Source organism: Pterocles gutturalis, unplaced genomic scaffold (assembly GCF_000699245.1).
Source record: "Pterocles gutturalis isolate BGI_N339 unplaced genomic scaffold, ASM69924v1 scaffold3437, whole genome shotgun sequence".
Classification (NCBI taxonomy): Eukaryota; Metazoa; Chordata; class Aves; order Pterocliformes; family Pteroclidae; genus Pterocles; species Pterocles gutturalis.
In genome coordinates, this window is record NW_010115068.1 from 111,672 (window position 1) to 136,803 (window position 25,132).

At 41.0% G+C, this 25,132-nt stretch overlaps 2 protein-coding genes across 3 annotated transcripts in view; one reads left to right on the forward strand and one right to left on the reverse strand.

The window, feature by feature from the left end:
- The window catches only part of LOC104462882 (vacuolar protein sorting-associated protein 13B-like), a gene marked incomplete at its 5' end in the record, with an annotated part of 112,291 nt that extends 98,335 nt beyond the window's left edge, over nucleotides 1-13,956 (forward strand). The window contains 4 exons of the mRNA XM_010075026.1: nucleotides 5,098-5,274; nucleotides 7,704-7,806; nucleotides 8,451-8,700; nucleotides 13,678-13,956. Of these exons, the coding sequence (XP_010073328.1) occupies nucleotides 5,098-5,274; nucleotides 7,704-7,806; nucleotides 8,451-8,700; nucleotides 13,678-13,923 (776 nt within the window). The remainder of the gene's footprint in view (nucleotides 1-5,097; nucleotides 5,275-7,703; nucleotides 7,807-8,450; nucleotides 8,701-13,677) is intronic.
- Nucleotides 13,957-18,661: 4,705 nt separating this feature from the next.
- Nucleotides 18,662-24,415, reverse strand: LOC104462881 (cytochrome c oxidase subunit 6C). Of its 2 annotated transcripts, XM_010075025.1 has the most exons (3): nucleotides 24,292-24,415; nucleotides 21,617-21,738; nucleotides 18,662-18,784 (listed from the first exon to the last, which is right to left on the reverse strand). In XM_010075025.1, exons 1-2 carry the CDS (start codon nucleotides 24,403-24,405, stop codon nucleotides 21,619-21,621), a joined length of 234 nt encoding a protein of 77 aa, XP_010073327.1. In that variant the 5' UTR covers nucleotides 24,406-24,415; the 3' UTR covers nucleotides 18,662-18,784; nucleotides 21,617-21,618. The 2 variants fall into 2 exon arrangements, with proteins under 2 accessions (XP_010073327.1, XP_010073326.1); XM_010075024.1 differs by lacking the exon at nucleotides 18,662-18,784 and having other exon boundaries at nucleotides 21,600-21,738.
- Nucleotides 24,416-25,132: the final 717 nt, after the last annotated feature.

Below are 25,132 nucleotides of genomic sequence, written 5' to 3' on the forward strand. Positions count from 1 at the left end.
CGTACCTCCCGGCGCACAAGGCTCCTGTTGTTCGCGGGAGTGCGCCTGAGTTAAAAACAAAACCGAAAAAGAGGTAGAATTCCAGTGTCCCTGATTTCCTAAGAAATCAGACATCATCTTAGAAACTTTGAGCTTCATATTAGCATTTAAACAGTGCTCCTCCACAAGCTAGGAGCCTGTTCTTACTCCCCCTGTTATTATTTAGGGATTCCTCCCTGCTCAATGCCTCTGTTCTTAGCAGTGGGGGCAACGAGGCACCCAGATAAACAGCCACGGTTCCTGCGTCGCTGGACTTGACAAGTGTGAGACCTCTCACTAAGGCAGAAATCAGAACTATTCCACTGAATTTGTATCAGGCATAATTTTTCTATTAAAACCTGAATTTTAAAAAGCATATTTTCTCTATATACACAGCGGCATTCATGTAAATTGTGCCAAGACCTGAATTATTAATAGACCTACATTCCAGTTTCCACAAACGCGTCAGAAACCTGTGTCTGTCCTGACCACTTGGTTTAAAGAATATTGTGGCTTCCCCAAAAAAAACCCATAGTTGAAGGGGAGGAATCACCGTGTTGGTTTCTTTCACCAACATGTTCAGAGTAAACAGGAACACGCTTCCTCTGAAAACCCTTCCAGGTTCTTCATAGGTAGCGGAACAAAGCGGAGCTGCTGTGTTATTTTCCTGCACAAGGAGGAAGCATTCAGATGAGCACAGGAATGCAGAGAGCAAGACCCTTTGAAGCCGTCATTTCTATGACTTTCTAATTGTGAAAACTGAAAAGTGTGAGGACGATTTCTAGGATAGGCACGGTGCTATCACGTCTGTAAAAGCCGCCTGATTCCTGCAAGCACCTCAAAGAATTGCAAATGCACATTTCGTGCCTAGGTAATGTAGAGCCCTCGGTTCACCCATGCGTTGTGCTATCCTCGCAGAAAGAAGAGGTGCCTTTCTGATTTTTCTGAAAATCTGGCTCATGGTGGCCCTGATACAGCAAAGCTCTTAAGCACATGCTTAAGTGCTTTGCTGTATCAGGGCCAAAATCGTGTTCTCTTGTCTCCTCCTCAGTGCAAGTTGTTCCCTGTGGTACATTCTTCAGTGCTTTGTCCTGTCTCGTTTTAAATGACTCAAGCACTGTCAGGGTGTTGTTTGATTTGATTGTTATCTTTGGCCAGCTATCATCTTCTTTTCTAGTTTGGGGGAGACTTCTGGGTCATTTGAGTCGCATTTGTGCGTGAAAAGAAGCAAAACCTTACGATAGGCGTGTTTTTTTCTTTTCTATGATTACACAACAATGCAGTGGAGTTGTATTTCAAATATTGAGATGATCGACACTCCCCACCAAGGAACTATCTTTTGCATTTTGCATGACAGGCTTAAAATAATAATTTATAACCATGCAGAAGAGAATATTGAAACTACAGGCTTTCTTTTCAACCACAGGTCCTAGTGAAACATGTTGTATTGCAGTAGCTCCCTTTAGGAAGTCGAGCATTTCTGAACAACCGAAATCTGACAAGGATTTGAAAAGCTGTTTTTCACACTGGCAAAAGTGCTCGACGTTTTTGTTACTCCTTCCTGCTTTTGGGGAAGGTGAATTGATAGTGATACGGATTGACAGTGTAACTGTGTTGCTAGAGAAGGTAAAGCCTGGGCTTCAGAAGCTCACATTTTTTGTTAGTAAGGGTGGTGGGTGTTTTTCTTGCTGTGCAGCTGTCACTGAATTGGGACCACTCTGCGTTTGCTTATCTACAGGCGAGATGCTAAGAGCCTGTGCTATTGCACACGCTAGTTCTGCAAATACGGGAACGCACATTGGTGTGAGACGCTTGCGGCAATCCCAAAGGACACCAGAGAGAAAAAAAAAGGAAGCGAAATGGTTTCAGTTTGAGTGGCTTCCAGCCTCATGGCAAAGCATGACCAGTTTCTCCTGGTGGGGGATATTTTCCAATTGTTTCCTGGTTTGAAGGAGTTTGTCACGAGCAAGCCAAGCTTTGCTAAGCCGTGCTCCGTTCACCAAACATTCTCAGTCTGCACACAAACCAGTTGCTGCCCGTAATCAAATTCTTCTTGAAGCAATACAGTGATATACTCCGAACTATCTGAATTTTGTAGCTATCAAAGTATCTCTTTTATGGTTACTGAGCAACATGTATTAACCACAGTGCACCCCAGCTGATGGTTAGCAGATGTTATGGTGTTGCTGGAACCTCTTTGGTCCAGTAATGGAAGAATATGTTTTTGTTTTGTTGCTTTGGTGTTTAATTTTATTGAGATTTTCTTTATGCATACATAATCTGTGTGTACATATGTGGACATGCATATAAAATTGAATGCTTAGGGTAAGGAAGGAAAGAAAAATGGAGAATTATTTCTTTTAAAAAATAATAATAATGGGCAAGGGACATTCCAGGGAAGGGACGGGGACAGCAGTAGGACACCAGAGCTGTCTGCAGACTGTGAGGATGGGAAAGGAGGAGCTGCTATGTATCCTCATGCTCTGCTTTTCTGATACCCCACCGAAGCCTGGGGGGAGAGACCTTCAGTGGTAAATCCACCCAGCATGGTGCTCCTGCCGCTAACTTTGTTAGAAAGAAAGAAGCCACGTGGATACCAGGGGACATGTGCTTCACCCAGCTTCTGGTGCCGGGAGGTGCAGTGAACCTCGCGTGTGTGTCACCATCATCTCGCTGCTGTTGGGTTTGAGGCTGCTCAGCCTTTGACCTGTTTTTTTCCCTTTGCCCACACACAGTGCACACAGGAAAGGAGCTGGATCCGGTTTCCCCACGGGAGGGGGGTAGGACCAGCCACTCCTTAACGAAAGGAGGAAGGTTCTAGTTTATGGTGTGATTTGTGGGCATGACCGCAGCACGCGAATGAGTTATGTCAGTGGGTTGCAATTCAAGATAAGAGATTACAGAGAAGGAGCAGACAGGGAAGAGACGATCGTTGGTTGTATTTTTTGCAGGTAGAAAGCCAGGACTTGCAAAAGGGTTTGAGGTACCAAAGGGCAATGGCTTCGCAGAGAAGCTCAGAGCATGCATAAAATGGCAGAATAACAGAAAGTGTGGAAGTACTAAACAACTGGCTAATTAAGCTATATATTATTTGAGGTACTATATAAATAATCTTATATAGCACAGCCACAGCAGTTTCCATTCTGTTTTCTTGTCCTCTGGGCCCAATTCCAGCTGAGAAGTGCCTGGAGCATACCACAGGTCCTTTGGAGTACACTCTTATTTATTATTGCCTTCTAACATTGCTCAAGTGTATTGCAGTAAATAATTTACTAGTGCTAGGACTTAGGTGGATTACATTTAATAAGGCAATAACTTCTGTTCTGAAAGTGCAGTTGCTTTGGATGACCTCGATAGACAGGGTGAAGAAGGTCACAGGGTAACGTAAGACTGTCATTTAGCAGAACACCGAGTGGTGCTTTATGCCTTCGAATGCATCACGATTGTACAAAAGAAAAGAGTGGACAAAGAATCCCAGTTGTGTAATGCGGTGTCGGGGTATTATTTTAGTCAAGCAGCTGGTAAGCACTCATAAAACAGAATTCAATTGAAAATCGGATCATTTCCGTGGCGTGGCATTAAGGAAGTTCCATGGCCTTTGTGGTACAAAGGGTGAACGTTCAGCCGCACGCTCAGCTTCAGTGACTGAGCTCAATAAAATCTGGGTGTCGCATTAAAAATAGACCAGCATTTTCTGGGGAAATACCGTACATCTATCAGCAAAAGATACACATATGAAAGTTGGAAGCAGTCTCTCTAAGAGGAGAGGGAGGCATCTATGGGGGATGCAAGTTTCTTGGAACTGCTGATAGATAATATCCCAGGGATGAGGGTCTGGGGAAATGTGTGCTGCTTCTCGTCGTCATCTTTTCTTTGGACAGAATATCAGTGTTCAAGTACAATATTAGTTATTGTTGTTTAAAGTCAACAACTTCTCTGTTTATCCAGTAACAGTAACTAAAACCATCTGAAAACCCGTTAGCAGCTAGCTGGCTAGTGCATGGCACGCTGGTAAACACGTGAGGCCAAATACCTCGGCTGTGGTTGTCCCAATCTGTGGAATTACAGCTGGATTTACTTCCACGTACAAAGCAGAATCTTCAAAGATGTCTGGGCTGCAGTAAAAATGCCTGGTCACCAAGGTGACACTCGGTCCTCCTCCTTCAATAATTGCTTTATCTTGATATTTGCAGCTGAAGGTGCAAACTGAGAGCTAGCCAACGAGTCTGCCAACTTGCTTTTCACCAAGCAAAGAGCCTCGGATCAGGCAGAGCATTTTCTAACTGATGTCACTTTGTCCAATCCTTGTACTCTTAGCGATTTCCAAATAGCTTATCTATCAAAATTACAATAACTAGAGACATGTCTGTGGTTAAGTGGCTAGAGTAAACTCAAGATCAAAGAAACGTCCCACCTCACATACCTGTTTACGTTTAGGAAGATTTAAGTCGGAATTCTCTGTTGATACTAAAAGCTGGGAAGGTCACTGTGTCACTTGTAAAAGTTTGACCCGTGCGCATTAAAGTAAAATATGATCGTTTTCACAAAAAAGTAACAAAAAGTCTCAAAGTCTAATTCTGCTAATCTTAGTAATATATCAGAAGTTGCATTAGCTTATGAACATTTCTGGCAGTGGAAGAGGATATAAAAATGATCTATTGAATACAGGCAGTTTTTATTCTCATGAAGTCAATCTCGGGCTTACGTGAAAATCTCATTTCCATAACAGCTCAAGTCTTCAGAAACGGGTGAATTTTATTCCAAGCCCAGCATTTTCGGTGTTGCTACATGGAATGAGCTAAATTAAACTCACTCAGCAAAAGCATTTAGTGAAAGTAGTTGAAAGTATACTGTCAGGTTAAGTGATCTGAATGTTTAAAAAAAGTAAAATATATTAAAAAAGAAAAGGAAGTTGAGATTTAAAGAAGGTTTTGTTTAACTAATTGGTTGCGTGCTAAATGCCTGTATAAGGGTGGGGTACAGTCTTTAATCCAAGCAACATTCGGGTCTAGTAGCAAGATTTCCTCTCGTTCTGGGATATTAATCTTCACTAATTACTGGAGGCTCTTGTTTTCTCAGGTGCAATCGCTGGGATTGTGGATCAGCCGATGCAGAATTTTCAGCGAGTGTCTGAGGCCCAAGCTTCAGCCGGGCATAAAGCCAGAGGGGTCATCTCGGGTGTGGGGAAGGGAATCATGGGCGTCTTCACAAAGCCCATCGGAGGGGCAGCTGAGCTCGTCTCCCAGACAGGTTACGGTGAGTTTCTCTGTTTCCAACATCTCAATTTTACAGTGCACTTCAGATACAACCTGCTGTGTCTGTCTTACCCGGCTCAGTGGCCTTGTGACTTAGAGAAAGGTTTAGAAATGCCATCACGGACTCGTTATAAATGTTGTGCTCGTTTTCTTAAAAACCATCACGTTGTGCTTCTCTCTTTTGTTACTGATCAGCGTTCCTCAGCCCCAGAAACACAGAATGCAGAAAGCATGAAGTAATTCTTGGAATACAGGAGAAGTAGTTACAGAAACATATGTGCTTACAAAAGAGTTTTTGACATAAAAGTATTAGAGCATTATTTTGAGATTGCTTTGGTACGGCGAGGAAAGAGTTGTGCCGTCTCTACACAAAGAGAGGGTTCTGTTCCTGGGAGAAAGAAGTGAGTCGTGCAGTGCGAGCATCCCCTTTAAACTGGAGAGCTGTGAGAAGACAGTCCTGGGTTTGGATCCACAGGTGACTTTTCCATGACCAGAGGTGGGTTTTCCAGCTGAACTGAGCACTTAGTGGCAGGGGTGGGTGAATCCTTTCAGATCAATGGGAATACTTCTGGACAACCAAAAACTGTATGAGATAAAAATAAAATATCAAAATACTCTCACTTATTTGTTTCCAGTATTAATAAATCAAAGCTGTTGGTCTGGATATTTAAAGAGGGTCGGGGGGCACTCGAGAGCAAAGCAGGGTGACCTGTTGTTACAGGGATGATATGTCAATAATTTTGCTTCACTAATTGCATCGGACAAACCTTGAAGATTGAAGCCTTTAATCACTAGTAATATTTATGTTTGTGATGTGTTGATTAGAATACGAGTAGTTCTCCTAAGGCTAAGGATGGTTTAGGATGTTTTTTCCATGCTTCCCATTACATTCAGAGCTCGTTCCTTGAAGCAATCCATTTAAAGAAAGAATGAAACGTAATTATAACAATTCTTTCAAATTAACTTTGTTTGTGTGAGTGTAAATAATAACTGTTCTCCTGAATTACGCATCCCATCGGTGTAAAACGTGTATCAGTAAAATCAGGAACTTTTGTCTGATGTCGGTTTTGCTGCCCATGGCGTTATTCTTTAAATTCCCCCCCAGTCTTTATCAAGAAACTGGTAACAGCAGAGGGACACTTTCAGTTGCAGATATGGTATACAAGACATCATGTTTTCCATGAGCATGTGACAAAAAAAAAGTTAGCCAGGAAAAAAACATAAAAAGTGTATCACTAATAGCTGACAGTGCGTGAGAGGAAAACACACACGGGTTCAAGTAACTCTTACCCACAACTGGATTGGAAGTGGGACCGTGCCTCTTGGGGGGGACCGAGGGGTGGGGGGACCACACAGAAATAAACACATGTTCTCTCTTTCTCCATCTGTAAATAACATTTTCACTCACATAATGCTGAGAACCTCGGTAAGCCAACTGTTACAACTGGGATGCTGCTTTTAAGTATTACCATCAGCATGTGTGCTAAAAATTAAAGGGTTTTTTTTTTCAGCACTGATGTTTTGTTTAAATTATTATCCATTGTGTAAAAAGGAATCTAAGTTATTGACACCCTTATGCAAAAATGCCCTTTGCTTCAATGGAATGCTTAATTAGACAAAAGAAAATTTCTTTGCTTATTTAAAGAGTAACTTTGCACAAAACCATATAACACCAGTGTTTGCTGCTTCACCTACTTCTTGTCTGTCTTGTAAAAATGTTTAAAACTACTTAATTTTTTTTACTTTTTTTGCAACCCATTCTTTCTGGTGACCATACTTCATCTTTAAAAGCTTGCAAGCCATCTGAAAGCATCCATATTGTATCACCTTCAGCTTTGGAGAGTCTGTTTAGAAACCTGTTTAACTGCTTCTTGTAGTCTCCATTCTGTGCTGGCACTAAGAAGAATTCACAATAAACCAGATGTGCTGGGAGATCTCATAAATGTATATGGATCTGTGTTTAACAGCTGTATTAAGTAACTGAACATTTAAATACAGTATCCAGGCAAACTCGCTTTCTAATTTGTACTGATCCTGACACGTATATGGAAGTATTTTAATACTAAGCAAGAAAGTTAACAGCAGACTTGCATTTTTTTCTACATAAATCCTAAGTGATGTGTCCGATCCCACTCTGAAGTGATGGCTCTCGGGAGCATTATGTTTCTCTTGATTGCGAGTGCACGGCTGATTTTTAGAACACACAGCGGGGTTTTTTTGGTTTCTCGCTAACGCAAGATCACCGGGGTTAAGTGCGCAACTCTTGCATTGTAATATTTAATGAATTATCTTGACTGCAGCTTCCAAAGATGTGACATCATGTTGGATCTGCACTATTTTATGAACTGCTCTAAACAGATGACATCACTACAACATGTAACTGTTTTTGTAGAAAACAACTACTAAAAAAGTTAAATTCTCTTACCACAGGTATTTTGCACGGAGCTGGACTTTCTCAGCTTCCCAAGCAGCGCGCTCATCCAAATGATCAACATGTTGAGCAGGCTCCAAATAGCCACGTCAAATACGTCTGGTAAAATTATTTAGACACTTGCTCATTTTTACATCCACATTGTTTATTAATAGGCTCTGGCCGGCGGTCAAGTTAACAGGCTGCTTCCCTAGGAAAGGCTGAGTTATGGCAGTTTGTTTAGGAACATTAAACACAAAGGTAGTGCATAGAAACCCAATCTGCAAATGATGGGCTGCTGATCTGCTTCCAGCTTTGGAACTACAGAGCTGATCTTTCTTTAATGGCATTCAGTGAGTTCTTACTTATTTATCATTGCACCGAGCCCAAGAAAAATACTGCACATCTCCAGAAACAGCTGTTAGTGAATATAGCTTTATTATCGGCACTGAATTTGTACACCACTTCTCAGGGTAATTTTTCTATTAGGATGGGAAATAGGCTGACCCAGAACGGTTATTAGGCCAATTTTGCACTGAATGATTAAGGAGTTCTGATAAGTAACAGCTTCACATTTACTCTCCAGTCTTAGATATTTGGAATATACTCCCTGGCTTATTTTATATTTGTAGGTGATAGCTACAGGCTTAAATAAAAATATCAGTGATCAGAAGTAGTTCTGGAGGATCCAGTGCATAATACTGACTCCTTCCTTTTTTTTTCTTTTTTTCCTTTTTTTTTTTTTCCCCCCTCCCTTGGTAATGCAGGAAAATGCTGCAATCTCTAGGAAGGCCAGAGGTCCATATGGCCTTAGACGTCATGATTGTGAGTGGGTCGGGCCAGCAGCACGAAGGCTGCTTGCTGCTCACCTCGGAGGTGCTCTTTGTGGTCAGCATCAGCGAAGACACGCAGCAGCAGGCATTCCCCGTGACTGAAATCGATTGTCTGCAAGATGAGCAGCAGAAAGACCTGCTGAAGGTGCAGCTGAAACAACAGAGAGTGCCTTCTGATTTGGAGGTAAAGACTTGAGCACGATTTCCATTTGAAGATGACGTTACCCTGATGATGATTCCTTTGGCAATGGGCACGCTCTCCGTTGGGCTGGGAGCCTAGAGGTCTAAGCACCCAAGCAGGGACACACTTCACAGTTGACTGTGTTGCCTTTTGGATTGACATTTCATATCTGTGACAGCAATTTTCTGAGAGAAAAAGTAGAGGTGTGCGTTTTCGGTAAGCACCACCTCTTTTCTGAAGAGGTTTTCCTGACCACGTGTGCGTGAGGTGGTTGTTGTTTGCCAGGTTCCTTTTATTCTCCCGTGAATTCTGTTTTAACACTTCAGTGACACTGATGTGTGCTCCTTTCAGCATGTTTCTCATCTTGCCCCTTCCAGTGCAGTGGTCTTACTTGGCTGCTAGCTGTATTGACTTCCTTAGATCTTCCTCCTTCTGCAAATGCTGACTTTAACAGGGATCAGCTCCTTTGCTGAGATCGGATGCAGCAAGTGTTTGCCAGGAAGAGCATAAATCCTTCATCTTCATATTGGAAGATTTCTAAGCCATTTGAATACTGAGGTTTTGGATGAATTATCTTCTTTTAATGGTAGAAGAATGTTATATTTTTACACTTTCGGGAAACAATGTTTATTGTATTAAATTCTCAAGTGGAATCATATGAGAAACCATTTCAAAAACAAACACACGCAACACACGCCCAGTTGTTTTTATAAAAGTGTGTCAGGTAGTTCACAGACCGCTACACCAGAGATTTCTGTTTCCAATATAAGGAAGAGCACACGTAAAACCCCAGGAAGTATGAGGTGTGCCAAAAAGTAGGGGAGGCTTCAGCACCTTCAATGAAATCCTGACTTGCTGAAGTCACTCAAGTTTCGCCATCGATTCCAGCCCAGCAAGGAATTCATCTGTGTCATGACAGTGCTTGGGTTTTGGTATTTTTTTTGTGTGAAAGCTTTTTTTAGTGCTGAATTCTCTATTTACATTTATTGTCTTTCCACTAACCTCAGTCTCACAGAGTGCTGTTGACTGAAGTTGCCTTCCCTCACCACAAAGCTACATGAGGCATTACTTAAATTTTGATGCAAGCGGGCAAAGCTCAGCTTTTTTTATCCCTGCTTGCTGTGTGGTTGCTGGAGGCACACATCAGACTGAATCCAGACTATCCTGCTCAGTCCAGAGCTACTGTCCTGGAGGGAAGAGGAAGATAGTTTGTTCTCCCGAGGGCATTTGATGCACTCAACCCATCCTAACCCTTAACTTTAGCACCAGCCCAGACTATTTTTTTTTTAATTAGGCTGTAGTGCAATGGCTCTTGTCTTTGTATCTAGTCATTTAAGGGGTGAGGAGGAGGCTGCTGCTCTGGGGGAAGGGCTGCTTGCCCAAAGGTTGCTGCAAGAGGGTGATGAGGCAGAGGGGCTGCCTATCCGGGAGAATGGAGGGTGAGGGACAGGGAGCCTAATTCTAGTGCAGTGAAAATGTACGGCATGAGAAAAGCGGTGAAGAGTGCCTGTGCCCCAGGAGGTCAGTTCCATGGTGCTCGGGGAGTTGTGTGCAGCTCTGGTGGTCGTGGGAGCCAGGGCCTCCCCTCCAGCTCCCCTACAAGAGCTTCTATAAAAACTCTTTGATTGTGATTAGGAAAGGAACCTTAACTCACTCAACTTGCAGACCTACTACACCCGAATAGACACGACTCCTGAATACAAGTGGTAGACCATCCTGTTGCCCTGAAGATGTCCTCGGCTGAAGTGCATGCACTTCTGTCCATGATAACATTAGTAAAAAGGTGACTAGCATTTTTAGCTGGAAAATACTCAGCCAGGTCAACCAAAATATTATGATGAGCTTAGCAAAATCGATGTTACCAAATGTAAATCACGTCTATTTTTCTGATTAATTTAATCAAAGATCCTAGGAATAACACAACAAATCGAAGCATTTCATTTCGCCATTATAAAAATCCACTTTTTTTCTTATTGCTCACAAAAGTAATTGAAAAAAGTTTTGTTTCAGCTCTGCCCAAACCAGTTTCTCCCATTCCCTCTTCTCAGCTTCTTGGAACTATTAGGAAACAAAACATGAGTTATTCTACAGCTGTAATCATCAGTGACGTTATAGAGCAAATTTTGACTCCTTCAGGTTTGCCTGATAGCTCGTTCCCCTCCACAACAGGAGTAGCCTGGATGAATTACTGAAATCTCTGGCACTGACAACATTGTTATTGAACGAGAAGCATTAATTGTACCTGGATTGTCTTCCAAAGTAACTGAGGTTCTGCTTGCTTCCAGACAGCAGAGTCAAAAGGCCTGCTCTTGGTATAGCTCATAACATCAAGAAGACAGCAAAAAATTGAGGGGCCTTGGAATTTCACACATTCCAGAATTTCTTTGTGATGATCTGAAAACTAGTCTCTGAATTTTTCAAAGCAGTGAAAAAGCCCTTCAGGAAGCAGACCTCCATCCTCAGCCCATGTGCACAAAGCAGACCATCAGTGCTACGTACGCATCCAGCCTGTGCCACAGAGATGCTATAGCTATAGAGTTAGAACTGCTGAAGGCTTGTTCTTTATAAGCCATAATGGGAGGAATTTTAGAAAAATTCTGGAGTTCTTAGCCCAAAAGCATTAGCATGAAAGGACATGATATCTTTAAGATTCCTTTAGCAGATGCGTTAATCAATCTTAACTAAAGTTTTGATTCATTGAATGATCTGGCTGTTATCATTATACCTGTTCAAAGCAGTGGGCTACGGCACTTAATAGACAATGCTAGGTCCCATTTAGGAAAAAACGTCGAATAACAGCAATTCCAAGTTTCTGTTGTTGTCTTGACAATATAAGCTAAACTGAAACTGGCTGTAGAATCAGACAGTTGCCGATGAAGTCATCTGGAAGCAAGTAGGGTCTCAGTTACTTTGGAAGACCATCCAAGTGCAGCTATTTCCTCCTGAATAATTATGCTGTATCGGTGGGATACAGCCTGGGGCGGAATGAAGAATGGGTTCACAAGGGTAGGTGAGGGCGATGCCAACACCATTTCCATCTCCTTTGATAACTTGGGTCTTTTGGTCAGTGTGGAGGCAGAACCAGCTTCCTCTTGGCTTATTGCCCTAGAAATAGAAAAATCAGGAAAAATGTGGAGCCACCTACTTGCAAGGTTTACCCCATAACTTAAACTCTTATTTAAATAGGTGCTACTTCAGCGTATTTCTCTCCTTTCAACTGGTAAAACAGACTGACTGCTGAGATACTTTCTCTGTGCCACCAGACTGAGGACATGGCTCTGACACCACTCTCCACTGTGTCTGCTGCAGCGGTCTGCCTTCTGACTTTTCCCTCCCGTTACGGTCATTCATGGAAACCACACTCTCTGCCCATTTCATCATTTCCACTGTTTATAGGCATCGGCTCCAACCTTGAGCTTCTGAGCTTATTCATGAGTCTGCTTGCTTTAGCATTTTTGTGGTGGTGATTGAAAACAGGAGGGTTTCTCCTTGCTGAGCATCAAATCCGTCTCCAAAAGCAAAGTAAAAAAACCAGAGGGGACTGTTTTGATTTGGATGTGACATCTGTCACTATCTATCAATCATAATAATTCTTTCGTCAAATAAGCAATGGTTGGTTTAAAATGAGCCTTGCAGTCCAGAGATGTGACATGATATTGATCCTGGATGTTAAATTGAATCCAATGGCACTGTTTGAAAATACCATCATATCTGGTGAGGCATGTGTAAAACTCCCTGAAAGACAGGCGGAAGATAGCAGAGGTGGAATTGCTAGTGTGACATCCTAAACCCTGCAAAAATGAAACTGGTCAGCAGTTCTCCAAGTGTAAATAAGGAATCATCAATGCCTAGTCCTAGGATAGCTTCTGCCTTTTTGTTCATTGTCATATTTTGGAAATAACTTCTATTCTGAGGGACTTTGCCAGTGCTACCACTGTCACATCCATGGTGGTATTTCTGAAATACATTTTCTTGAAACCATGCAACTAGCTTGATGCCTGCTTGCGTGCTTTCCCTTCCCTGGCTAGTCATAGTCATCTTCAATTTCTTCTTCAAAAAAAAAGGGCACGGACAAATAATCTTCCAAAGCCAGGTTTGCCCTTGGCTTTTCATCTAATTATCTGGTTGGAACCATATGATGGATGCTACCTTTCTGCTGACAGTATTTGATTTGATGTATTTTTTCTGCTAGAGGTAGGTTACTAGCATCCCTCTTTCGAGAGCCTTGAACCTCCACCTATTTCAGCCTGCAAAAAGGGATTTCTTTAGAGGAGTCCTTCCAGCTCATGGTGGTGGAAGAGGCAGTTGTCTGTTAACTTCTCCAGAAATGACATACCCAAACCATCTTTAGTAAAACCCTTTTGTATAAAAAAAAAGTGTAATTGTGTGGGTCCTCTGACCCAAAGTGGCTTTTTTGGTGACCAGAAACAGATGGAAATATCCTATCATAGAACATTCACCTGGAAGGTAGCTTCTTTCTTACTTGATTTAAAATAAAGACTAAAGACTTAAACTTAACTGCCCAGATATAGCTATGGGCTTGCTTTAATTTTACTTTGTGAGAAAAAGTTTTTTGCTAATTAGAATTGCTATCCGATGAGCACCGCCAGGAGCTACAGGCATTTTTCTAAAAGGGGCTCAGATGCTTTTCCTGTCTCCCAAGAGCTGATCTATTGTAAAGATCTGTTCTTGAGCAAGGTGCATAGAGTCCATCCCTGAAATTCTCAGAGGATACGGCTTAAACTTTCTATGGCAGAGTTAGAGCTGCTCAAAAGTATCCAAAACAGCAAAGGAGAGGACAGATCCACCAAGCACCAAAGTATGGGAGAGGACTGTTGGTTAAAACATCCATTAAATGATTGTAAGAAAGATCTCAGGAAAGAAGATTTTTAACTACAGAAAGTAATGTGGAAGTTATTGTCCTTACTACTAAGCTCAATTACTGTCAGTTGGTAATTATTTTATGTTCTCTGATTTCAGGCAGATGGAGCTAGAGAGAGACTATCGGAACAACAATACAACCGCCTCATGGAGTACGTCACAAAGACATCCTATCACCTCGCTCCCAGCACCTCAACAGCGTCAGCATTGCAAACTGTGGCTGCTGACCACCTTCCAACTATAACAAAAACATATCAATATGTGGTTGATCCAAATTTTGCCCAAGTATTCATTAGCAAATTCACCATGGTAAAAAATAAAGCCTTGAGGAAAGGATTTCATTAATACTTATTTGTGGTGAGTAATACCTTACCATTTAGAAAGTCATGTTTTCTCTGCAGTTACCTACATCAAGGTAGAGATGGTGTAATTTTTGAGGAGGTAGGAGATGATAATGAAGTTAAGCCCAAAAACCTTTTACCTTGACAACATAAAAAAAACACTGGTCCTGGAAGGAAAATGTTCTAGCAAATTAATAAAGTGAAAAGGAGCAGCCTTGGGCTATAGCTCAATCAAAATCCTTTTTCTTTTTAATAACCAAAAATCAGAGAATAAGGAAAAATTGTGTCCATACAGACATTTTTCCCCACACACACTAAATGTGTATCAATACCTTCTATATCATATTTTAGGGTCTGCCAGTTTCTGTTATAAACCAGGTTTATAACTCAGCTGTAAAAACTTGCTCAAGGCTGAGCCTTTCCCCCCACACATTCACTCCCCCCAACATGTACGTCCTGAGGCAAAACATTTTCCCCCCACTAAATCTGAAAAACCCAGTGTGGCTGCTTTAAGTTACTACTGACAGCTGGGTTTTAGCACCACTTTAACCTTAAAATAGCTTCCTTTATTTGACTGAAGTTTAGCAGGACATTAGTCCTTAATGTAAACTAGTGCCTTTGTGTGGTTTGGAGAACAAAACATGAACTACAACATGAATTTATTTTTAAAACGGTCTGTATACAGAAACTTTATTTTATCCAACATCAAATTTTCAGGACTTTCAGTGTATGTGTGATGCTGTGCATTGTCTGGTTGTTACCTGGAAGCCAGAAACACGCAGTTCAAAAATTTAAGAAACAAAGCTCAGTCTCTGTAAAATCTACCAAAAATCTATCAGCTGGATGTAAGGTCGATCTGCAGGTGCTAAGTATAGCCTCGTTGGGTCTCACTTCCGATCTGCCACCGCTCCATAGTGCGTTGCTCACTTAAGCCCCAATTCATTTTATGCTTATCATCTCTGAACAGATAAACCTGGGATATTTAGAAACATAACCTTTCAAATATGTTTGTGCTAAGCGAAGTGAGGGGGTTTTTTTGAGTTGATTGAGAAGAATGGAGCACAGGCTCCAATTACATTAACAGTTAATGATGCCATCACGACACACTTAGGAATATGATGTTAAACACATCAAGACAAATGAGCTTGCTAAGTGTCTTATTTTTCAGATGTTTTACAGTTTGTAATAGACAAGAATTAACTGTCTCTGGGCACAGTTAGATTATTTTATAAACCAAATCTGGCTATGGCAGCTTTATTTAAAAAAGAAAAGCTTACCTGGTTTTCCACTATAAATGTTACTCTTCTCTCCTTTTCCACATACTTATGGACATGAATTTTGTCTGGGGATTCCTGAACATGGTCGGAATTGGACACAAGAACTGGAATAAAATCTGAGCATCATTTGGAGCAGATGCATATGCTTTATAGTTAATAACCTCTATGCATACTTGATATGACCAAATGCACAGTAAATAAGAATGTAGTAACTCCAATGCTTTTCTCTTGAGTTCTGATTTGTTAAAAGGTATTTCTAAAAGCAGTGTCTCTTGTGTACTGAAAATACAGAAGTCTGGGATCTGAACTGTCCTTTCCTGAATGTGAAATAAGCCCATCCATTATCAACATTTCATCCAGTGATTTAATAACTTAGTAATTGTTTAAATAACACTTATTTTAAAAAGAAATGTATATGTATATATACACACACATGCTTCATTCCAGAGTATTTTATGGAAATAGTTTAATACTTCTAATTTTGCATATTGGTGGTTAAATTGTAATATAATGAGATTGTTTAAAGATAATAAACCTATTCCTATACTGCTTGTTTTTGTGAGCTCTTTGGTCATTCAGTTATAAGGGATGAACAGGTCACTGTGTAGGACAGGACAGACATACAAGCTTCATGTAGACTCCATTAGATTCCACTTGGTCACTGGACTTTGTCATGTACCAGAAAATGCAACAGACACATGACAATACTTTGGAACTAAAAACTGATGATTAGCTTGCCAAAAACCATAGGCTGAGAAGTTCTATGCTTTTGTGACTTTAACTGAATCAAAATGGCACTGTAGTCACCATTTGAATTAGCCTAATCTGTTCATTATTTATGTAGTACACAAACCAGACAAGAGGATGCAAACACACCTGCAAAAAATGAGGGAAGGCAGCAGCTAAATTTCTAAAAGTTTGTATATTGCAGCCATTGTTTAAAATGCATGTTTTTCCTGCATTATATTCTCCTGGAATAAACACTTGCTTAAATTACTCTTCTTTAGTGAATTAAGCTAAGCATCTTTACTGCATTAGGCAGGTTCTTTCTCCCCCTTCTGACCACATGTATGGAAACATGTGTGGAGACGGCATATAAATCAGCCTCTCCTACATATGAGCTGTGTGAACTATGAAAACAAAGTTGTCCAAAGAGCAGCTGCCTGTACTTAGCTGCTAAAGCACTCCAATGTGTACTTTTAAAATATGCCTACTCTCATAATGCTCTTTAGACCTGGAGAGCTCACAACTTCAAATCTATCTTTCTAGTTTGCTTCCAGAACAATCAATCATTCCTCAAACACTCCAGAATAAAGTCAGCCAGCCAAAAATTTGAAAGCATGGTCAGGCTTATACACAGCAAGACCTTTCCCAAAGTAGTTTAGGTCAAACAATTCCTTTTTATACGTTATTTCTTACATAAATATAGCAAAAAACTTTACAGACAGTTGGGATGGTCTCGACTCGGAGGAAACAAGCATGTTTCTCAGCTCTGCATCTCCTAGAAACAGCATGCCAGGCCCTGTAACAAGCAGCTGATGAGGGGCTAACTCACACAGGTCTTTCTTGTACTATGCTACGTCCCCCTCCCAATTGTTTGTAAGACAGGATTAGCTGAACTCTTGCTGACAAAGGAAAAAAAAGGAAAATTGATGGGTTGATGCCAATTTCAGAAAAGAAGATTAGCTCTTCTACCGAACTCCCACGTTAGGCGCCCAGCTTTGCCCTCCCTTCCCACTCCAGAGGAAAGCAAGCTATGGGCTGGTTGGCATTGCCTGCTAAAAGGAAATACTTGCTTTGCAGCCATTGTGAAACCATAATATTCTACAGAAAGCAACAATTATAACCTACAGCCTCTCAAAGCACAGACACCGAAGTCAGAGCTTACCTTTCTTTGTCCTTGTTGAATACACTTAACCATTCACATCTCTTGAGCCTGCTCTACCATCCAAAAAGTTATCTTCAGTCACAAGCCACTCATTTCTTTAAATCTACACAGGCTGGTAACTGAAGGAACACAGACTACAACAATAGCTGCTGTTGGCTGCAACAGTTTAGAAGAAACTTGGAATTTAAAAGTAAATTAATTCATTGCATCCAGGAAGAATATAGGGGCTAGCGCTGCAAGGGAAGTCAGATCTATTAGCCTGCACACCTGGCAGTAGCAAGTTTCTTTGCCTCTGAAGCTGTCAGTATGACTAAAGACCCCTGGCTATTTAAACCTGCAGACATGCCTGAGAAAATGTTAGTCAGTGCTTAATGACATACACTGTTTATTCTGTACATTGTGAAGATAAATGGGTATCATCTGCTATTGTTAACCTTTGGTTTACATTTATAAGAGCAGGGGTATTTTGATTACTAGATGGTTTCCCCCTGTACCACTAATGTAAAATTCTTTGCTTAAAGCACTGCCTGTATGGAAAATTTAAAGAAAATCCCATGGTGCTCTGTAACAGTGTGCTGGATCAATTACTTTACTTACTTGCTTTCATTAGTCCAAATGTTGCTCAAGGATACCTATTAAGTGTTAAGTAGTTAATGATCCATTTAAAATAATGAGTTACTCCAAACAGGAATTGAACTGAAGACCTTCAAATACAACACAGATGGCTTAATTTGTCATGCTTCTTCATATAAAGCCTTTCCTCCTTTCACACAATCAGCTTTGACGCCTCCTCTCCTAGTACCCACATTCAGCAATCAAGAGCTACAGCCCTAGTACCATCTTCAACCTCAGCAACAGGCAACACACAGTGTTCCAAATGATGGGTGTCACAGCAGAAGATAGGGCAGCAGGTCTCAAACTACACAGAACACAGAGATCAAAACCATACCTAGCTACTTCCAGATATTAAAAATACATGTCTAGAAGCAGCACACAAAGATTTTCATTACCATAATATCCTAAAATAAGTATTTGTTCTTTTGTCTGCTTTTATCCTCTTTCCCCTTGCACATCAAATCTATGTTAAGATACCTGCAGTTGAGAGTAATTTTCCAATTAGAGTAACATACTATGTACAAGAGTGGATATTTGCATAGTTCCTAAGTCTTTATGTAACAGCTTGCTGCTGTACCGAAGGTAATACAGTGAGGGCAGCAGAAAAAAGATAAGGTTGGCTCGTATATTTCCAGAATTCCTCCCCAAATTCTTGCATCTCAAGGACATTCACTTTCTGAAGCCAGAGGTAACACAGGCCCTTCCAGAAATCCAGCCTCTCCCTTCCTGTAACAACTATCCTCTTGCATATTCCCAGCAGGAGCAAAGACAACCTAGCTGTAACTGCTTAGGGATACACTTTGTTATCAAATGTGGAATTTGGCCAAAACAAAGATGCAAATCATTCACGGGGAAGAGAAAACTAGCCTTATCCATCTTGAGCAATTTATGAAGACTTTCCACCACTCTTCCCAGCATCTGAGCACTTAAGCGTTTTGACATTAAAGATGAAAACTAAGCGCCACTGACATGTATTTTATTTATTGAGTTACACCGCAGTGTGCCATGCACTGAAGCGCATTACACTTTACAACCCAGTGAACAGGTAAGCTTGAGTCATCAAGTCTCCTTAGACTGAAGGGGATCTGCAAGATAAAAAAAAAAATTATGTTGGACAAACTTCATGCTCTAAGTAAACATATCAGTATGTACGAATGCAAAGCAATAGAGAGAAATGTTTATGTGGTGGTTTAGTCTAGAGGAATTCCCCCTGTTATTTCCTGATGGTTTAAGATTCACACACCCTTCATGTGGCAAACAGAAGAAACATGGAACAAATCATGAGCTGGAACAATACTGCACAGCACGTCAGATTCACTATACATGCTGCAATGATAACTGAATCAAGCTTGCTAAGGGCCTGAAAGAGAAAGGAATGCAGCTTTCAGATAGGAGCCAGAGAGGAAACAAGTGGTGTAGGCAACCTACCAAGGAAGGAAGAAAACCAAACTCAAATTGCTTCTCCACATCGTATTGAACACAATCCAAGGCCAGCTGTGCTCCATGACAAGAGTCATGCAAGTGGTTAGCACCAAACTTGTAGCTTCCCCTTTATCCTATTACTGAGCACACTGTGAAGGTAGGATACCTGACAAATTTATCCTCGCACTTGGTGTCCACTGTCAGTAACACCACACAAAGTCCACGCCAAGTAGCCAAAACAGTGTAAATTCACACTAGGGTACCAAGGTGCCTAAAAACCCAGCAGGAACAAACTCAGTGCAGAGTTCCATGCTAACTCATGAATTCTCGCCCCTGCTTACCCTACCTTTCATCAATTTTGGGGCTAAGTACTGATTCCAGAGTGAGTCTTATGTGAGGTGAAAACATTGTATTTACTGCCACATAAAGAATATATTCCAACAAAATGGGAGATGTAGAGCATGTGTGACCACCATACCCTTTATGTAACTATACCCAAAAAAAAGCATCAAATTCAACCTCCATCCAACTTCCATAGCTAAGATTTAAGCTACTGAGGCAAATGAAAATGCCTTCCATCTGTTCTGTGTACTTGTCCTTTTCACAGTCTTTTCAGAACATTTGAAACACTGGCATTATTTTCCCCTGCTTCTACTTATGTATTCATGTGCAAGCACGAAAAAACCCCAACCTCTTCTACTATGAAGGAGTGAAAAATACCAGTTCTCATATAAATAAATGAAAGAACAAGAAGCACCAGCAATTCAAACAAAATCACATAAAAAGATTTGTCTTTCACATTTTCTTTTGAGCTGGCATAATTAAGGAATGGAAGAAATGTTTAGGAAACATTTAATTTTAACAGGTGCACACAATATGCAACTTTTTTTTTTTTCAGCTGCAAATGGGAACATAAGCTGAGAGTGGAGCTCTGTTTGCACTGAAAAAAATCCTGCTCGTGATTCCAATTAAATATTCAACATGCATCCTTGTTGACAGTGTTTGTTTCAAATGATTTTACCACCAGATGGCCTTTCAGAATACTCTGATGAAGGCCACCTGACTAAAGAATGCGATTCTAGTGTCTAAGAAAGTTTAAAAGTGCCTATATATTAGCAATAGAACCAAACCAGAGGCAGAATTACCAGGATTAAAACCAGGTGAATTTATCATTTCATTATTTATCTTTGCTGCAGTCATAGCTAAAAACCAGAAGTAAAACGTAACAAAGGGACTGCCACATTTTTTTTCTTTTTTTTTTTTTTCTTTTTACATTTGTTAGAAGAGCTGGAGCTCTGCTTTTTTTTATGTAATTATGTTATGCAGAAACCAGATAGTTGTAGATTGTCACACAACAGAATTTAGTATTAATAGTGTTAAGCACAAATGTTTTATGCAATCTTGCTGCTTTAAGCAAACAGCTGAGAAAATCCAGCTGGCCAGGATAATTAGAGCCACAGATTATCACGTAATGATCACAATATGAAAACATTCCAAAAGAATGAAAAAGCTATCATTCTAGATTAGTTTGAAGTCATTTTAAGAGAAGCAGAGAACTCAATGTAAGAAATCTGGATCAAGAAGTGAGGAGAAATTCTTTATTGAGTTGTCACATCATGAGCTTGTGCAGTTTAGTCAGTGTGCTTACTAATAACTACAACAAGGTTGAAATCAAGACCTTTTTCTTCCCTCATGTTATGACGACAAGTAAGGGAGAACAAAGTTTGGTAGTCTTCAAACAAAAGGCAGTGTTAAGTGCCAGGAAAACAGTATAATGAACAAAGTTCAATTCAAGCTCAATTCAGTATGACAAAAATCTGAATATTAGTACACAGAGTGGTATGCCACTGCAATTTATATATATATATATGTACATATGTATTTAAATATATTTCCTCTCATGCCTGGTTATCTTCCCCCTCTCACCAACTTCGAAGGATGAAAGGATGTGTGGAAGCTGTCTGTTTCTTACGTTAAGATGCATGCTATGAGAGAAACAGCCTCTCCATTTTATCATTCACTGTACCACCACAAGCACACGAGTAGCAGATCTAGATAGCCAGAAGCTGAGCAGTTCAAGATGTGACAGCATCAACATAACAGCGATATCAGGCGTGTCTTATAGTCTCATGCAGGAGCTTTGTCTGCTCTCCATGTGAACACAGAATTGCTCTGAACATGGCTGTGTGAGGAGGGGAAGGCCTGACATCACTTTGTGCAAGTCTCCTGTATCACGCAAGTTCAATACGTTACCCAAAAGGTATACAGGAGCATTCTACTCTGCCCTTACTCCCCGCTCCCCAGTTGCTGTATTTCTTTGTGTTTTTATTACCCAGAGGTCTCAAGTGCAATTTGTATCTTTTTTCTTTGGGAGCACCTTTCTATTTGATCAAAATGGAGGATTCTCCAAATAGAAGCACAATGTTTCCCTGAAACAATCGCACTTAACACTTGTTCTACTGCAGAGTAGCTTATTACCTGGAAATGCAGTTTACTATCATTTGGGCGGTGCAGACTCAAACACACCAGCTGCTCTCATGGCTTCAAAGTCCTTCATGGCATCATAGTTTTTATAGAACTCTGCATAAGCTCGTTTTCTGGGCTCAGCAACTCCAAACTGGAAAGTAACACATAGAAAATTAAAGCTTGCAAAGCTTTATGCACAGAATTTTTTTTTTTTAGTGCTATGATTTCACACAGAATCACAGAATGTTAGAGATTGGAAGGGACCTCGAAAGATCATCCAGTCCAATCCCCCTGCCGGAGCAGGAACACCTAGATCAGATCACACAGGAACGCATCCAGGCGGGCTTTGAATGTCTCCAGAGAAGGAGACTCCACACCCTCTCTGGGCAGCCTGTTCCAGTGCTCTGTCACCCTCACCATAAAGAAGTTTTTTCTCATATTCAAGTGGAACCTCCTATGTTCCAGCTTGCACCCATTGCCCCTTGTCCTATCACTGGATGTCACAGAGAAGAGCCTGGCTCCATCCTCCTGACACTCACCCTTTACATATTTATAAACATTAATTAGGTCACCCCTCAGTCTCCTCTTTTCCAGGCTAAAGAGACCCAGCTCCCTCAGCCTTTCCTCATAAGGGAGATGCTCCATTCCCTTCATCATCTTCATGGCTCTGCGCTGGACTCTCTCCAGCAGTTCTCTGTCCCTCTTGAACTGAGGGGCCCAGAACTGGACACAATATTCCAGATGTGGTCTCATCAGGGCAGAGTAGAGGGGGAGGAGAACCTCTCTCGACCTACTGACCACCCCCCTTCTAATACAGCCCAGGATGCCATTGGCCTTCTTGGCCACGAGGACACAGTGCTGGCTCATGGTCATCCTGCTGGCCACCAGGACCCCACAGTCCCTCTCCCCTACACTACTCTCCAACAGGTCAATACCCAGCTTACACTGGTACCTGGAATTGTTCTTGCCCAGATGCAAGACTCTACACTTGCCCTTGTTAAATTGCATTAAATTTTTCCCCGCCCAAATCTCCAGCCTGTCCAGGTCTCACTGAATGGAAGCACAGCCTTCAGGTGTGTCAGCCACTCCTCCCAGTTTCGTATCATCAGCAAACTTGCTGAGGGTGCACTCTACTCCCTCATCCAAGTCGTTGATAAATATATTGTATATATTTGTATCAGTGGGTATCAGTCTAAAAAGCCTTTAGTTCAAATTAGTAAAATATTACTTTGTTCTTGTTCAAATGCACAGTTCGGGCTACCTGACCATTGGTTGGAAAACAAATGTCTGAAGTGAAACCTTAAAAAGAAAGTCCATTACAAGACAGCACATTACACTTTTACGATCCAGAAACAATCCACCTATATTGACACTCACGTGTCCAATGCCCACCCTGCTCACAGTTTTACAGGTAAAACGTGCTGTTATGGCAGGTTTTGTACCTGTGGGCAGCTGCAAAACTGTAACTCCAGATAAAATGGCATCCTAAAATAATGTGTTACATTTGAGCTACACTGTAGGTCAAGTACAGAAGTCTGGTAAAATTTTACAAGACAGCCAAGCCAATCTTACAGCTCACTGACACAAAAAGGCATAACGCTGACTCCTTGGATTCACCTGAAGCACAGGGATATGCCCAAAAAGCCACAAAAAAATGTGAAGGCAAGTCCAAGGTGGGTTTATCCAACAGTATCTAACATGTAACAAAGTAAATCACTACTGAGATCCGTGTTACTTGTTCTAAATATGGTCTGCTGCCTTACTAGTGTATTAAGTGCCAAATAAGGTATAAAACCACAGACTATTAAAATTACATTGTAAGTCTGACCACAAACAAGCTTGCCTACCTCTTAACAGATGTGTTAAGTAGATGCTGAACTTGAATTTTGCAAGCTTATTGTTTCTGATAGGCATTTCTGAGAAGTTTAAGTCAACAGTGATATTTTTGTGAACAACCTGAAATTAATTTGTAGTCACTTTTATCAATAGCTTCCTGAGTACTCAAATGCTGCAAACAGTATATGAAAGAGTTCAATGAGCAAAGCAAGATCCAGTTCTTCCACAGGAATTCAAACTGTGCTGCTTGCTTTGTGTATGAGATCTGAGAATTATTTAATAAAGGCACTCAAGAACAACTACCACTCTTATCATTGTCAGATGTCTCTTAAGGATGACAAAAACAAAACTCCGATCCGTAAGTGGTGGGGTTTTTTTTTAACTGTAATGCTCCGTTTCCACATGCTATTTCAAAAGAAAGGATAAAAGGACCATACTAAGCTTCACCACACTGATATATTCAGTCGTTTCTTCCAAATTGCTTAGGGGCAATTTTTTCTGAAATCAGTCTAGAGATAAGACTTTGACAACTCTCTAGAGTTTCAGATACTGTGACAGAGAGAGACAAAGGCTATCTAGAGTTAATGTGGATCAATCGTGCGAATGATCCAGAGGAGTCCAGGACTAGGAGACTCAAGGTTAATTTGTCACGAATTGCGTGATCTTGATCATGCAGCATAGGGTCATTCATATCATTTCTTCAAATGAAGATTAGGAACATTTATTTATGTTCTGGAAACATGCTTACAAAAATACATTACTAAAGCTTTCAGATGAACAGCTCAACCAAATCTCAACAGAAAAATATTATGAATTCTTAAAACACTCTAATGAGTCCAGTTTATAATTGAATGACTACAGATCTCACCTTGTATAAAGCTGCGCATCCCACAGATACGAAAAATGCCCCAAATAGGTGAAACTTGATCCGACTGGCCAAAAGGCGCCGCATTTGCGGCTTGGGCAATAGTGCAGATGACATGGTGATTATATTTCCTACAAAAAAAAAAAAAAAAAAAAGAGGCAAGAGAGAGAAAGTTTGAGACAAGGTCTACTTAAATAATTTTCTGTAACTCAACTGTAGAAAGATTGTGCTTTTTGTATTGTGGTAATAATCATCTCCATAGCACAAGCAACAGCACTCCTTCTCTGACTGCCAGTGAGAATATTTAAGGGACAACATTCAAGGACAACATACTTCTGACATGAATCTAAATAAGCTTTTTTTACATTTTTTCACATCTAGTACACATGGAATCAAGACTGGTCTTCTCTGTTCATACTAAATTCTTCACTCCCTGCAGGGTCTACCATTTCAGGCCTGCTGTCCTGGTGTTTGCATCAGAAGACATTCAGAACACTGACCACATTTTATTAACGCCTAAGGAAAAGCACATGCCTCTTGAACTAGTTTGTGGTTTGGTTTTGGTTTTTTTTTTAAATATCTGCAAAGCCTATTGCATTAAGAGAGCTTTTTTTTTTTTTTTATTCGGCAAGATTTTGCTGAAAACCTACAAGGCCTGAAGCAGGCGGCTCTCTTCACACACAAGTTAAAGGTTCCCTCAGCAGGGAGCGGCTCCAAGGCAGCTGCCCTCAGGTCCCCGCGCTCACAGGGCCACGGGGCGGGAGCGAAAACCAGGAGGTGGCCCAGCCGTCCCCAGAGGCCTCGGTGCTGCCCGCAGCCGCGCACACCCTCTCTCCTCACGGAT

Coding starts and splice junctions, on each gene's coding strand:
- LOC104462881 (XM_010075025.1), bottom strand. CDS start 24,405: ATGTCATCTGCACTATTGCCCAAGCCGCAAATGCGGCGCCTTTTGGCC. Junction 21,739..24,291: donor GATGCGCAGCTTTATACAAG/GTGAGATCTGTA, acceptor GTTACTTTCCAG/TTTGGAGTTGCTGAGCCCAG.